The sequence below is a fragment of the Eleginops maclovinus genome, chromosome 8, assembly GCF_036324505.1.
Source record: "Eleginops maclovinus isolate JMC-PN-2008 ecotype Puerto Natales chromosome 8, JC_Emac_rtc_rv5, whole genome shotgun sequence".
In the NCBI taxonomy this organism is placed as follows: domain Eukaryota; kingdom Metazoa; phylum Chordata; class Actinopteri; order Perciformes; family Eleginopidae; genus Eleginops; species Eleginops maclovinus.
This window is the reverse complement of record NC_086356.1, coordinates 2280862-2295808: the sequence shown is the minus strand read 5'-3', so window position 1 is coordinate 2295808 and position 14947 is coordinate 2280862. Positions and strand designations below refer to the sequence as shown.

Sequence of the window (14947 nt, the reverse complement as noted above, 5' to 3'; positions counted from 1 at the left end):
TTCAGCCATCAGCCTCCATCCTTAAACCCCGGCTGCACCCGACACTTGTTGAAAGGGTTTTAGAATAGCTAACTTGTCTTGTGGTGACATGACATCTTTTAAAAGACCTCCTTTAGTTTTTATACTGGGTTCCATAAAAGCTTCAAAGGCAGACCTCAGCCTCTTTGAGTCTCCTGCAGAGCGTCATCTCTCTGTGGGTTTCTCTTCACAGTTTTACTCACAAACACGAGTCAATTAGCTCTCAGGCAAACATGTGGCTTCTCCACAGACAGCTCCTGCCGCCATGGAGCCATATGAAGAACAGAAGTGGAAAAACATCATGTTCGTCTGACGTCCTTTCACTCCACTACCTTGAGTTGCTAGGCAGATTAGGATGAATGATGGTAAATATAATCTCCCTTAAATCAGACTGTAGTTCACCTGCAGTAAATCCAGCAGCTACCCTGCAGTATACAAAGCCATTCAAACTAGCTGCACCTTTACCAGCTCTGAGAACACTTTAATGATCAATCATTATAAAACATATCAGAGATATTATTCTGAAATGGACCAATCAGACAATGACTACTTTTACTGTCGCTACTTTAAGTACATTTAGAGGAGAGTACTTTCTACTTTCACTGGAGGAACATTTAGAATACTTTTACTGTGACAGAGTATTCCTACACTCTGGTACTTCTACTTTACTCAAGTACAAGATCTGAGTACTTCTACTTTACTCAAGTACAAGACCTGAGTACTTCTACTTTACTCAAGTACAAGATCTGAGTACTTCTACTTTACTCAAGTACAAGACCTGAGTACTTCTACTTTTACTCAAGTACAAGACCTGAGTACTTCTACTTTACTCAAGTACAAGATCTGAGTACTTCTACTTTACTCAAGTACAAGATCTGAGTACTTCTACTTTACTCAAGTACAAGACCTGAGTACTTCTACTTTTACTCAAGTACAAGATCTGAGTACTTCTACTTTACTCAAGTACAAGATCTGAGTACTTCTACTTTACTCAAGAACAAGATCTGAGTACTTCTACTTTATTCAAGTACAAGATCTGAGTACTTCTACTTTACTAAAGTACAATATCTGAGACACACACACACACACACACACACACACACACACACACACACACACACACACACACACACACACACAGTGCTCCATACTGTTCCCACCACACTACTTTAAGACTGCTGCCTAATTTTCCACAGCAGCTCACACACACTTCACACACACCGTCTGTGTAAACACACAGACACACACACACGTTATAAAATGTGTTTACAAGGTCGAGAGCCGCCGCTGGTTTCCTGTGAAAAAGTTTAACAGCTATCTCTGACAAACGCTGCTCGTTAAGATGATAGAAGGGATGGAAACCGATGTGTGGGGCACATGTCATCAAACAGTGTGTACGTGTGTTGCATTACGACAACAGGCCTCTGATGTTTGATAAGATCTAACCTCTCTATAGGTTTTATTTGATGTGCAGGAGGAGCTGTTAAAGTGTGGTGTTTATTCTCCATCTACAGAAGCACCATGGCCTCCACTGCTGTCATTGAGCAGCGCTAACCATAGAGGTAACTTGTGCCCAAAAGTGACCTGTGCTGCCGAAACCAGGGATCGAACCAGGGACCGTTAGATCTTCAGTCTAACGCTCTCCCAACTGAGCTATTTCGGCTCAAAAGGTCAGTTAGCAATGGCAGTATCTTAATTATTAACGAAGGATTTTCAGAAAGTACGTTTAACTCATATTATGTCACTTAACATTTGAATATTTCACATTTCACCAACATATACAGCAGAACAAGGCACCAAATGATCTGGCTGCACAATCCATTGAGATACTTTGGGCGAAAAATCTTCAAATTGCTGCCAGCACCAGGGACCTCTAGATCTTCAGTCTAAGTAGGGTATTTTTAAATGTCATTTATCATCTGAATGTTTATATTTCAGGTATAAATGAACCGATTTGTACACAGGAAGGTAGACTGCTATGATCTGTTCTGCAGTCTGCCAACAATTAAAACAAGATTTCATAAAAAATTAGTTTAACAGATGGATCGTAATTTAGCAATCGCCTAATTAACATTGTAAGTGTAGATGAACCAACATGTTCAGGAGAGAAAGGAACCAAATCAGACTGATATGAACCACCAGCTCTTAGTATGGAGGTAACTTGCGCCCAAAAGTCGCCTCTTGGCTGCCGAAACCAGGGATCGAACCAGGGACCTTTAGATCTTCAGTCTAACGCTCTCCCAACTGAGCTATTTCGGCACAAAGAGACATACGGCAACGGCATTCTCATACAAAATAAATAAATATCTAATGAAAATGACTTCATGTACAGATGATGCCACGTTTAAACAAAGCATGACATCTTCAAACGTATATCTTCAATGTATTACTTTTATTTGGAATTGTTTGCAACTCTTTTCCTCGCCGGTTCGTGGTGCACTTCCTGTTGTCACCACGGGGGGGCAGCATTGGCCTTCCAGCCTGCCCTGTCTCGGAGATCGTTCTTTAAAATATATAGAATATAATCATTCTAACCTTTTATCAGCAGACACTTAAACCTTGTAATAACACTGCCTTAATTATTAGCTCTGACTATAAAAATGTAAAGAACTACCTCCTTCTTTAAAAGGATAAAAATGTTACAGTAGTGTTTTTTCCCATCATCCCCTAACACCGTTTACTTTTTACATCCATCATCAACCGACAAAAAACATACTGTTGTAATGTTTTCTAAAATGCTTTGTGAATCATTTTCTATTATGGCTGATAATCAGAATGCAATAAAGCCATGAATGAAGCCTCTGTGTTTTATCGAAGGGGGGGGGGGGGGGGGGGGGGCCTCTCGTTAATTGAACCTGACCTTAATTTTTCATTTCCTGTTAATAATAAATCCTCATATATCACTACGGGTTGTGCAGAACAAAGGAGCAGCTGATGAATATTATATTGTATATTACTCTTTATTGCTTTCCTCACAGCTGATCTCAGGCCTGATGTTGAACGTTATCTCAGGGTTATATTTCATTTCGATACGGGAATGTGCATTGTGAGACTGGAATAAAGCTGCCTTCAACAGATCGGGTTATTATGCTGATTTTAAATCAGGATGCACAGATTTAATTTGGGGTCCGATGAAATGAAACCCCCGTCAAATACCAACCAAATGTGCTGGAATATTTCGATGTAATAAAACAAATTCCATCCTAAATATTCCAGCATTAACATATCCTCACAAGCAAATGCAGAATGTAGGATTAAATATAGAATATAGTACACCCCTTGGAGAAATGTAATAATCCATATAATTCGTGTATTTCTTGTTGTTATATTTTAAATTAAAATGGTTTATTTATCTTTAACTTTTCAAGATAAATTGCTTTTATTTATTCTGACATACTGGACCCTTTTGGTGAAGAATTAAAACACATATATTTTCTATATTATCCTAGATTTATAATTCAAATTGCATTATTTGTTATTCGTTAAATTGTATTAATCATTACTTGCATTTTTGGGACTATTTTTAATTATATTTCCGTTTCTTTTGTCTTCCTCTTTTAAGTGGGAGAGCCTTAATGTGTTTTTAGCCTCCCTTTGAATCTTATATTGTTATTTATATTGTCTTTTGTGATTTTTCTGTCAATAATAAACCAATTAAAATCAATGCTTTATTTCCAAACTGTCTGAAGGTAGTGAACTCCAGGCTGCAGACAGGAGGCCGGCAGCGCGGATGTTTTTTTTATTGCAGGTCTAATTGGCTGATTTAAATCATTCCGCCGTGTTGAAGTGCAGGCTTTATGAGCATCGGATATTTGATATGATTTCTGATAGGACTCCGTGGTTTGAGAGGCGGATCCAGGCTCCACGGCGGCGGGCTGAGGGCTGAGAGGAGGCCCGTAGGGGGGGAGGGCTTCTGTCTCGGCTGTGTCCCCCCTCACTGAGGACTGCTGGACCAGTTTCACTCGCACCTCTGGATTTACAGCAGCTGATGCTTCCCTGCAGGTCTCTGTGCAGCTCTGCGGATTTTTTACAGGTTTCACTTTGCGTCAGTGTGCAGGTCTAGGCTGCAGGACCCTCAGGTGGGGGCTCGCGGACGGGCCTCTCGGTCGGTGTATAGAAGGTCTGGAGCCGTAATTCAAAGATGCTGAACGACGTTAAAGTGGAAGCTGACCCGGGATCCCTGGACCTCCTTAACGGTGAGACATTTTATCGAAATGTTCCACCAGTCTTCTTCTTCTTCTTCTTCTTCTTCTTCTTCTTCTTCTTCTTCTTCTTCTTCTTCTTCTTCTTCTTCTTCTTCTTCTTCTTCTTCTTCTTCTTCTTCTTCTTCTTCTTCTTCTTCTTCTTCTTCTTCTTCTTCTTCTTCTTCGGTCTATTTCCTACATTATTTAAATAAATGCTCACCAGGAAGTGTATTTATTTAAATTCTAATTTCTAACTTTTGATGCACGCTTCTTAATTAATATTTAGCTTTTTTTTTTTGCTCTTTACTTCTGCTGTAATAATGTCCATTTGCCCTTTGTGGGACTAATGAAGGCCTTATCATTCTTAATGTTGGGTGCCTTGAATCAGTAATTGGTTTCATGTATTATGATTTCTATGATTATTAATATTAATGTTTAAGCCTTGGGAAAAAAGCAAGTGAGAGATGGAGGAATGCTGCACAATGAAATGACGTTAAGATTAGAAACAACAGAGGTGGTTTATTAAATCTGCCATTTATAAATATCTATGTTCAGTCTTCATTGAGCCAATCCTCAAGCGTGTTCTTCCTGAATGCTTCTCATTTATTCCCCTAGAGAAGATATTAAATAACTAACAATTCATTCATTTTTGATGCTTCTTCTTTAAACTTCTAAGCCAATTTATTTATAGTTTATATAGAATATAAACCAACTGATAAATACATGTGAGAGGTTCAAATATCCAGCAGTGACAGAAACATTAACACAATATTCAATAATCATCATCCAGTCATTCTTTATGTGTGATTTTTAAAGGTCCAGTATGCTTTTGCCTCTTAAAGTAGGATGTGTTATAACTGGAAGGATATTTTGAATGCAGTACTTTTATCCAGTTCTATTCTGCTGGAGTATAAAAGTGGCCTGCTTCCTCTTCTCCTGCAAACAAAAGTAAAAGGAGTTTAAACTGAGTTTTTTTTAGTGTAAATGAAAGCATGCTCTGGTTTATGGAAATACAAAAGGCGCTGCTTGTTGACGTGGTGTTTGTTTATACTATGGATACAGAAAGGGACACACTCCTCTTTGCTCTCACACACACACGAGGCATTGGCTTTGGTATGAGTGGTGCATACAGAGGCATACATATTACAATTATCAGAATCAGAATAGCTTTATTCATCCCACAGAGGAGACATTTTCATTAGTAACAGTAAAAAGAGCTAAAATTAAGCTTAATCTTCCACCCAAAATACAAAATATACACAAGAATTACACAATTTTACAAAATACACAAAAATAAAATACAAAAATAAATAGAAATCTAAAAGCTGAGACGATTTGCAAAGGAAAAATAAAGACACTATTTACACTAAATATAGTTATGTAGGAGTGCAGTATTAAAATATGACAACACTATATACTGTATTCAAAGTGGAGAGCTGTGCAGATTTAAAAAAGAGGGAGCATGGAGCAGAGCGGTGCAACATGTGCAGGATTTACTCCGAGCGTCTCAGCGTGGTTTCTCTATCTGAGGCAGAAACAAAAGGCCTGAAATCCACTGGTAGAAGCTGGGGGTCCCAAAAGGCAGATTTGATCCCTATTGCTTTTTAAAAGTCTAACGTGTGTCGCTGCAGTCACAAAGAAAAGGCTCAAACCAAACAGCCCGTCTGGTACGACATGAGATGAAGTCTTTATGAGAGAATCACCTTCTCTACGAGACTCCAGGAACTGAAGACATTGGGGAGAAATGCACAGCGTGTATTACCCCTTTCTGTCATTTACTGATCTATACTGTCAATGTTTTATATGGAAGAGAAAACGCCTCATGTTCTTGAGTGTGCTGTGGTTGTTTTGTTGGGGAAAAAGAGAAAAGAGGGATCACTCTGTCAAAGTATTTAACGCAATGTGTATATTTGTACGCTGAAGTTGAGATGTGATCCAGAACCAAAAAGAAAAAGTACAAAAAATAAAGAAAAGTCACAAAAAAATTCAAGTCTAATTCGAAATGTCAACCAATAAATGAAAACACCTGCAGAAAGATTTATTTGCAACCAAGAAAAAATAGAATGCATGGAAAATAAAGAGGCTAGAAGAAGCCCCCCATAGCTTACTCATTATAAAAGGACCAGACATCATGCAAAGAATATCAAATGGTTCCTCCAATCTGATGCATTATCTTTAAAATGTGAAATCATTTCTTCCCAGAGGAGCATGGAACAAGGAAACCCCCCAGATAACGGGGAAGAAATGGAAGAAACCTCGGGGAGAAACAGAGGAGGATCCCCCAGACCCCAGCGATGCCCCTGCTCCTCAGTAACAGAATTCCTGACACAGTTTCTGGTGTTTCCTCTCTTCCAGGCGCTGCTTCTCCTCCTCCTCCTCCTCCTCCTCTCCTCCTCCTCCTTCTCCTCCTCCTCCTCCTCCGCAGGCCGTGTGTGAGGGCTGCTCGCGGATCATCTCAGACCGCTTCCTGATGCGGGTCAACGACGCGTCCTGGCACGAGGGCTGCCTGCAGTGCGCCGCGTGCCAGCAGCCGCTCACCGCCACCTGCTACTCCAGAGACACGAGGCTGTACTGCAGGGCCGACTACCAGCAGTAAGAGCACGGGGGCCCGGGCTGGGAGGGGGCGGGGGGGTTGGTGGTGCTCTTACATTAACACTCATCACTACATTCTATTTAACAATCTCTGAAAGCTGTAAGAAGTGTCTCAGAGTACTGGTTTCCAGGAAGATCTTGAAGCATCAGTAATCTATGTCTTTATGGTTGATAAAAGGAGTAAAACGGTCAGATCTGAATGCACCTTGAAGCACATCATTTCATGAGAGTGTTGCTCTCGGCGGTGGGGGTGCGTTTGATGCGCTCACCAGCGTTACAGTGGGCTCAGAGCTGGGTGGTCCTGCCTGTCGTCCGGAGGGTTGTGCAGACAGGCTGGGCGTCGTGCTGACAGTCAGATCCTCTCTCTGCTGGGCGTCTCTGTCGGCCTGTCTGCCTCTCTTCAGCAGCCTTTGTCCGGGCAGCAGAGCTCCACACACTCACTGCTGCATGCTGGGGGTCTGCTCACCACAATGGGCCACATGCATCTCACAGAACATGGCCCCGGCAGACACATCCAGGCTCCGACTCTCAGCAGAAACAGAGAGGTTCATGCACAGGACAGAGAGTGTTAACCTTTGTCTCACTGTGGACTGTTTGTCCTGGTTTGACTGTTTATAAAGCATAGAGCATCCCTCAGAGCGGGGTTTCACCTTTTAAACCAGCTTATTCCAACTCATTAACTCAAGTTTAAATGATCTTTTATTCGTTTGTGGTTAATAAACCTCATTTAGACAAACATTAACCTTATCTACTTGTTAAAAACTGTCACATTTAGACTCTGGTTAATATCAGAGAAACATATTCTGATGGATAATCACACTTTAGTTTCTAAATTGTTTAATTTATTTATAATTAATGCACCAGATGCAATGGATTTAAATACAACAGACATATTTCAATGCATTTTATCAATAAGAAAAGATGAAGAAATGCACTAGAAATCTAAAAATGGATGAAATAAAAGTGTAAATAAATCTATTTAATTAAACCGAGTCAAACTAAAGCCCCAAATACCAAGATTTATAAAAAACAAATCAACATGATGTGATAAAATGTAGAATTTTGAAGGCTTCAGAACTAAATATAAATCTCAGAGGCCGTGTTTTGCTTTAATTTGTCAAATTAAAAGTAAGATTTGATTCATCAACAGAAAGAAAAATATAATCAAAGCATTATTTATAATGAGTGATGGAAATGTCATATATTTTTAAAAGCTGTATATTAAAAATCATTAGTGTGTGTGTGTGTGTGTGTGTGTGTGTGTGTGTGTGTGTGTGTGTGTGTGTGTGTCCTCAGTAAATCATCAGCAGTGACGAGGCTCATTGAATCATTTCTTCTGAACAATAACAAAAGCTAGAGCTATGATCAAGTTTTAATGGTGATGATAGTGGTTTCTTTTACACACACACACACACACACACACACACACACACACACACACACACACACACACACACACACACACACACACACACACACACACACACACACATTCATAAAGCAGCAATAAAAAGAGACATGCAGGGTTTAATCAGAGCTCTTCAGTCCTCAGGCTCAGCGTGGAGCTTCTCTCTCTGACTTTACGGCTGTAAATCACACGCTTCATCACGACACTTTATTAAATTCATCCAACAACAACAACAACAGCAACAACAACAACAAATACACAATATCATAACATCTGCCACTCTCAATTCAGTGACCTGTGACCCGTATGAGAGCGTAAAAATGTGGTTGGTCTGGACCGAATAATCTCCAAAAAGGGTTGCAACTGGTCTGATTCCCCGGCTATTTGGGGCTGCAGGAGGGTGTGTGTGAGGGGAGGACATACAGTAAATGGTGTGTGTGTGAGGGGTGATGGACAGTGAACAACACTGGAAGTCTATGGCACAGAGGGAGAGAAGATGCAGTATATTTATACCACAAAACCTACCAAATATATAGTGAAAACCACCAGAGCAGGTCACATTATTTTAGCACAACTCACAGTCCTGATGCTCCTCTCTTTGTCTTTGTTTGGAGGTTTTGTCTTTGCATTTTCCTGCTCCTTGCCCCGCTCTAAGCCCTCCATTACTCCTGAACCCAGAGGTATGTGGGACGTGTCACCGTGAGAGGTTTATTTTATTAGAAAGCAGAAGGAGCTGCGGTGTTTATCAAAGCAGAGCCCCCTTCAGGTGAGTAAATCCTGCCGCCAGACACAGCAGGCTGTCCTCCAGTCTCAATACACTCCATCCCCCCGGGAGCAAGGGGGGCAAAGACAAGAGGAGAGGGAAGAGGGGGGGGGGTGTTCATGTCAACCTCCCCCAGAAACAACAGAGGAAGCAGCAGGAGCTCCTTAAAGCCCCGCTCTGTTTGGATATACCACAGCTGATCGACGGCCCGGCGCAGCTCTGGGAAAACAAGCCGCCTGAAGACTCTGCAGATTGGGTTTCATCGCCTCCTCACCGACAGCATCCAGAAATTTATCCTGACCCCCACCTGGACTTCAAACAGGGGCCACATGCATGGAGGTGTGGAGGGACACAGCTTCTGTCTGAGGAACAAGAGCTAGCAAATCAAAAAGTGATATAGATTCAAACAAACAGAAAGCTGAAGGATGAGACGTCATCAAGAGGGTGTGATCTAAAGAGACCATGCTCCTTAAGATGTGCCGTTTATATCAACCACACTTTTAGAAATACACCGTCTAAACTTAGTCTGAATATGTGATTTATCAGGGGGAGATACAAGTTACACTTGGCATGATTTTATTGAATGAACTGAAGGTCGGTTAAGGGAAATTAGCAGATGAAACTGACACTTCTTCTAGCTTTAGAAGAAGTGAACAACGTAAGCATGTTTTGATATGAGACACAAACATCCAGGACATTTTGGGTCTCATATCTTGAGTATTTCCATTTGATGCTACTATTCCTACACTCTGAGTACTTCTACTTTTACTCAAGTACAAGATCTGAGTACTTCTACTTTACTCAAGTACAAGATCTGAGTACTTCTACTTTTACTCAAGTACAAGACCTGAGTACTTCTACTTTACTCAAGTACAAGATCTGAGTACTTCTACTTTTACTCAAGTACAAGACCTGAGTACTTCTACTTTTACTCAAGTACAAGATCTGAGTACTTCTACTTTTACTCAAGTACAAGACCTGAGTACTTCTACTTTACTCAAGTACAAGATCTGAGTACTTCTACTTTTACTCAAGTACAAGACCTGAGTACTTCTACTTTACTCAAGTACAAGATCTGAGTACTTCTACTTTACTCAAGTAAAAGATCTGAGTACTTCTACTTTACTCAAGTAAAAGATCTGAGTACTTCTACTTTACTCAAGTACAGGATCTGAGTACTTGTACTTTTAGGAGCCGCCCCTCCAGGAGTAGTTTCTCCACCCTGACCCTCAGAGCCGCTCGGCATTCCTCCCGCTCTCTGGGACCGACTCTAAAAGTTGAGAGAGCCACAAATCACAGAGGGGCCGGGGGCAGCTTCTGATGAACGCTCGTCACTCTGAGGACGATGATGAAGCTGCATGTGAACGTTTATTGCCCCCCCCCCCATCAATCACGGCCTCATACCACAGTGTTTGAACTGACCCCCCCGGTCCAGAAACAGTGCCAAGGGAAAGAAAGAGAGAATATCGTCTCTCTTTCTTAGAGAAATGGGTCGGTGCTGAACTCGGCTTATACGGTCATACTTCAATAACTTCTGCGGCTGCCCGTCAGATACCGTATCCTTTCTGCTCCTTCAAGGCTCTCCACAACCCCACTCCTCTGGACCTCTCCGACCTCCTGCACGTCAAAACCCCCCACCCTCACCCTTAGGTCTCCATCCACCTCAATGCACCACCTTCAACCTGCACGGGGTCCGGAGCCTTCAGCCGCTCTGCACCCACGCCTCTGGAACTCCCTCCCACCAGGCAACCAGAAAATTGACTCTCACCACTTTCAAATCACGTCTCTCCACACTGGCGTATCCCCCCCTGATCACATGACACGTCCTCTGTTCCCATCGGTTATGCTGTCTTGTTGTTCTGCTGGTGTGTGTGTATCTTGTGCAGCGACATTGAGAGCCCTGAAAGTCGCCTGAATAAAAAAAATGTATTATTATTATTAATAAATACTATTAATAATAATAATAATATTATTGTTACTATTATTACCAATAATGGTTATTAATATTAATAATATTTATTAGTAATAATAAATATTATTAATAATAATATTTATTATTAATAATATTTATTATTACTAATATTTATTAATATTAAGCCGTAAAGAACATGCACCCTCTCAACAGTTTGTACATTGATTTAGGTTCACTTCCCACAACCAAAATTAACCTTGTTGTTTTGGTGCTCTTACACTATCTGCCTGAGGCACATTTCCACAAATGAAATTCTAATTTAGATATCTTTTCTGTCATTTTGACCCATCCTGCAGCCGGATTGGGCACTGTGGTTTTGGCCCACGAGCCGGATGTTTGACAACCCTGATATGACCAAATGAAATGTTGCATATCACCCCCCTTTGCTCAGGAACTGTGTGCACACAGCCGGTTCAGGAAGTCAAAGTGGGAGCGAGATGGTCTCTGTGATGGAGGTTCGCTGGGTTTCACTCACCTTTGTTTTCCCGTCTGAATAAGTTTGACTATAGGTCTGTTTCCTGATGTTCCACTGAGCTCTCCCTCCTCCTTTCTTCTCAAATCTATCTGTGCCTGCAGAGGACAGCCACTCTCTGACAGTCTGTGTCCCCCGTCCCCCGTCACCCCGTCCCTCTGCTTTAATATCAGCACTGCTATCCCCTCCTGGGACTCTGGCTGGCATTTAGCAGGCTGAGACAACTCAAGACCCCTAAGGGCTCATCCAAAAAAAACTGCCCGCTCCAAGCTGTCCACGTTATTAACTTCCCGCTCTCAGAGGAGACCTCACACACTCTGTGCACACACACTCTGTACACACACACACACACACACCCTGTGCCTCTGAAGATGTGTAAGCGTCTCCAGCAGTGTAACAGTAATTACTCCATTCATATTCCCCTCCCGATGACTGCTGGGGATCATTTACACACCCGATACACACCCGATACACACACAGGTTCGAGCTTTATTTGGATGCGGGGGCTGCAGGTGTCGTGTCCGTCTGCACAATAACTAGAATAGATTTGCAGAAACACACAGACATGTCACTCCTAATTTCTGATTCGAACACTAACCACTTCAGGCCATTTGGTGTCTCTTTAAGTGCAGCTTTGAGGCGATCATTCTGAACTACTCAAACAACACGTCTTTGTTTTCCAGCGCCGCATCACTTCTGACAATCTGGAGCTGTGTGTGTGTGTGTGTGTGTGTGTGTGTGTGTGTGTGTGTGTGTGTGTGTGTGTGTGTGTGTGTGTGTGTGTGTGTCAGCTGGCTCGTTGCAGACAGGAAGTGATAGAGACATGCAGGGGTAATATTTGATGGTGTGTATATACAGGGACTGTTGCAGCTCATAAACGTCAGATTCAAGGCGGGAAAAGAGCTTTACAGAAAATGTACACAAAAGAGTTTCGAGTTGAATTATTATTTATTCTTTTTTGTCAGAGTTGATGGTTTTAAACCAAAAGATTATGACTTCCTGTTTCTGCCCCACAGTTTGCTGCTGTTTTATTGATCCTACGTTGGAATTAGGGTTGTGTTTGGGGTTAGGAATAGCTTGCACACGCCTGAAAATCTGTCCACATTATCAGGCCTCATATAATGACCTCATTTTTTGTATTGGTGTGTGTGTGTGTGTTCTGTGTCCCTTTATCCTCCTTGCATAGGAACCTTAAAGTCATCTTGCAGTCTCCATGCTTTTACAGAGGTCCCAGAAACTCATGAATTCATTATTTTATGAACTCACACATCTCTTGACATCCGAAGCTGTTTTTCTTAAACAGTCGGTTAAACATGTTGTAACTCTTCTTTGTTTTTATGGAGATATATTTGTCTCAATATAATCTGTAACTGTAAACTAATAGGATACAACCCCATCAAGATGTGAAGTGAGTTGTGAATTTTACCGTCTGATTTTCCATGTGTTAGTTCAGGTTGGTAGGAACCAGACTGCACGCTCTTATTTTGAGAAGCAGAGACACCATCGCGCTCCATCCATAATCCAAAATGCAAAAACAAAAACGTAGAATTAAGACACGTGAAAGCCTTTTCGATCCAAAACTCAGAGTTCACAAATCTTGTTTTTATTTGTGGAAGCTGTTTTTTTGTAACCAATTTTCAATCTGTTTTGAATTCAAATCCCTTCAGGGTCAAATCTGACCTTCAGTATTGGTGTTAGTCGCTGTTTGGCTGAGATAAGGCCGGCTTTATGTTTCCTCGCAGCAGTATGTGCAGCAGCTAAACAATGCCTGTTTTTGTTTCGTTTTTTAGACACACTTCTAGTTGGTAAAGCTGGCTAAAGCTCCAGGGAGATCTTTAATAACTTCTCAGAGTGTGAGCAGCTGTAAGGGACACAAACAACAGCAGAGGGGGTGTTATCTCCTTTATTAACCGTGCTTTGTTCTTCATCGTAAAAACCTGTGTTTAGTTTTGTTCTTCTGGAAACCTGGTGTTGTAGACATGTGTATTATATGTGTGTAAACCGTACGTGTGTGTGTTTCCGTCTGGGATGAACGCCACCTTACAAAAATATACATTTGTATTCCCCCCGATGGAAACCTTTGGTCTCCGGGTTCATTTGTCCCGCTCCGTACTGCAGGGCAGGCTGACAGCTGAAACATGTACAGAGTGACTTGATGACATGAAGTGAGGCTGAAAATAAATGAGTTCATTACATATACCTCACACACACTTACTGTACAGCCTTCTTCAGGGGGGACCGGGGGTCTTCAGGGGGAGGATGTGCATCAGAAATGTGCGTCAAGATATTCATAAATGGAACATAATGCTGCTCGAAAAACAAGTAAAAGGATCATAAAAACAAGGTGTTTCCGCTGGTAATACATTTAAAGGACTGCCAATAGAACAAGTGAAAGATGTCTTGAAATAAAATAGGATATTTGGATAAATTAGATCTGGTAATGAGCCGGGAACTTCATTTTACCAGGATCAGGAAATGTTACAGAATAAGCCTGAAATGATCGGAGGGGTTTTGAGTGAGCTGGTGATTTTCCATACGAATGTGTTTCCTAAAATCAAGTAAGACTCATTGTTTCATCTGAGATACAACTCCCAATCAGATGTTTCTGTGTTTTGGGGACTCTGCTCACCACTCTGAAGTGAAACTGGACTCGCTAGACTCTCAGCTTTCTAGTCCTTTACTTTTGCAATTTCCCAGACTGTTTAGGGAGCCGTGCATGCAAAGCATATCAGACAGGGACGCCTTCTGCTGATACCGTAGATCTGAGAGGGCTTTTGTACAGAAAACACATAACAAAGCACAGAATGTCAGAATACATCCTCATTTAAAGAGGAGGACTCTTCGTGAGCAGTTAATGACACTTTGAGGTGTGGGGCTGCAGGGCCGATAGAACCATCAGCGGACTCCAAATGGAATCTCTAAATCTGCCTTTAATTAAAAACTCTGAAATTGAAATCAGATTTTTGTTTCATTTCCTGAGTGTGTGTGTGTGTGTGTGTGTGTGTGTGTGTGTGTGTGTGTGTGTGTGTGTGTGTGTGTGTGTGTGTGTGTGTGTGTGTGTGTGTCTGTGTCAGTGTGCGTCAGTGAGTGTAAGTGTGTGTCAGTTAGTGTGTGTGTGTGTCAGTGTGTGTGTGTCAGTGTGTGTGTGTGTGTGTGTGTGTGTGTGTGTGTGTGTCAGTGTGCGTCAGTGAGTGTAAGTGTGTGTCAGTTAGTGTGTGTGTGTGTGTGTGAGAGTGTGCGTCTGTGTGTGTGTGTGTGTGTGTGTGCCTCAGTATGCGTCTGTGTGTGTGTGTGTGTGTGTGTGTGTGTGTGTGTGTGTGTGTGTGTGTGTGTGTGTGTGTGTGTGTGTGTGTGTGTGTGTGTGTGTGTGTGTGTGTGTGTGTGTGTGGAGTCTGGAGGAGACAACCAACCAGCAGTGGTGTATTCTTCTTCAAACAAATGTAGGGGCAGGGGATGTGAGAGGAGGTGGGGGGGGATCCCCTGGGAAATAAAGTCTGCCTCTACCCCCCCGCCCCTCCAGCCCCCCCCTATCTGCCCA

General features: G+C 41.9%; 2 protein-coding genes and 2 non-coding genes across 4 annotated transcripts in view; 2 read left to right on the top strand and 2 right to left on the bottom strand.

Moving 5' to 3' along the window:
• The window catches only part of ajm1 (apical junction component 1 homolog), an 81885-nt gene that overhangs the window by 37684 nt on the left and 29254 nt on the right, over positions 1–14947 (top strand). The window lies entirely within an intron of this gene.
• Positions 1609–1681, bottom strand: trnaf-gaa (transfer RNA phenylalanine (anticodon GAA)). Its single transcript has one exon. It is a non-coding gene; the product is annotated as a tRNA-Phe (tRNA).
• On the bottom strand, positions 2205–2277 carry trnaf-gaa (transfer RNA phenylalanine (anticodon GAA)). The gene has a single exon. It is a non-coding gene; the product is annotated as a tRNA-Phe (tRNA).
• Positions 4160–14947, top strand: part of LOC134868738 (LIM homeobox transcription factor 1-beta-like) — a 24134-nt gene continuing 13346 nt past the window's right edge. The window contains exons 1-3 of the mRNA XM_063890042.1: positions 4160–4214; positions 6410–6512; positions 6558–6794. Coding sequence (XP_063746112.1) covers positions 4160–4214; positions 6410–6512; positions 6558–6794 — 395 coding nt within the window. The remainder of the gene's footprint in view (positions 4215–6409; positions 6513–6557; positions 6795–14947) is intronic.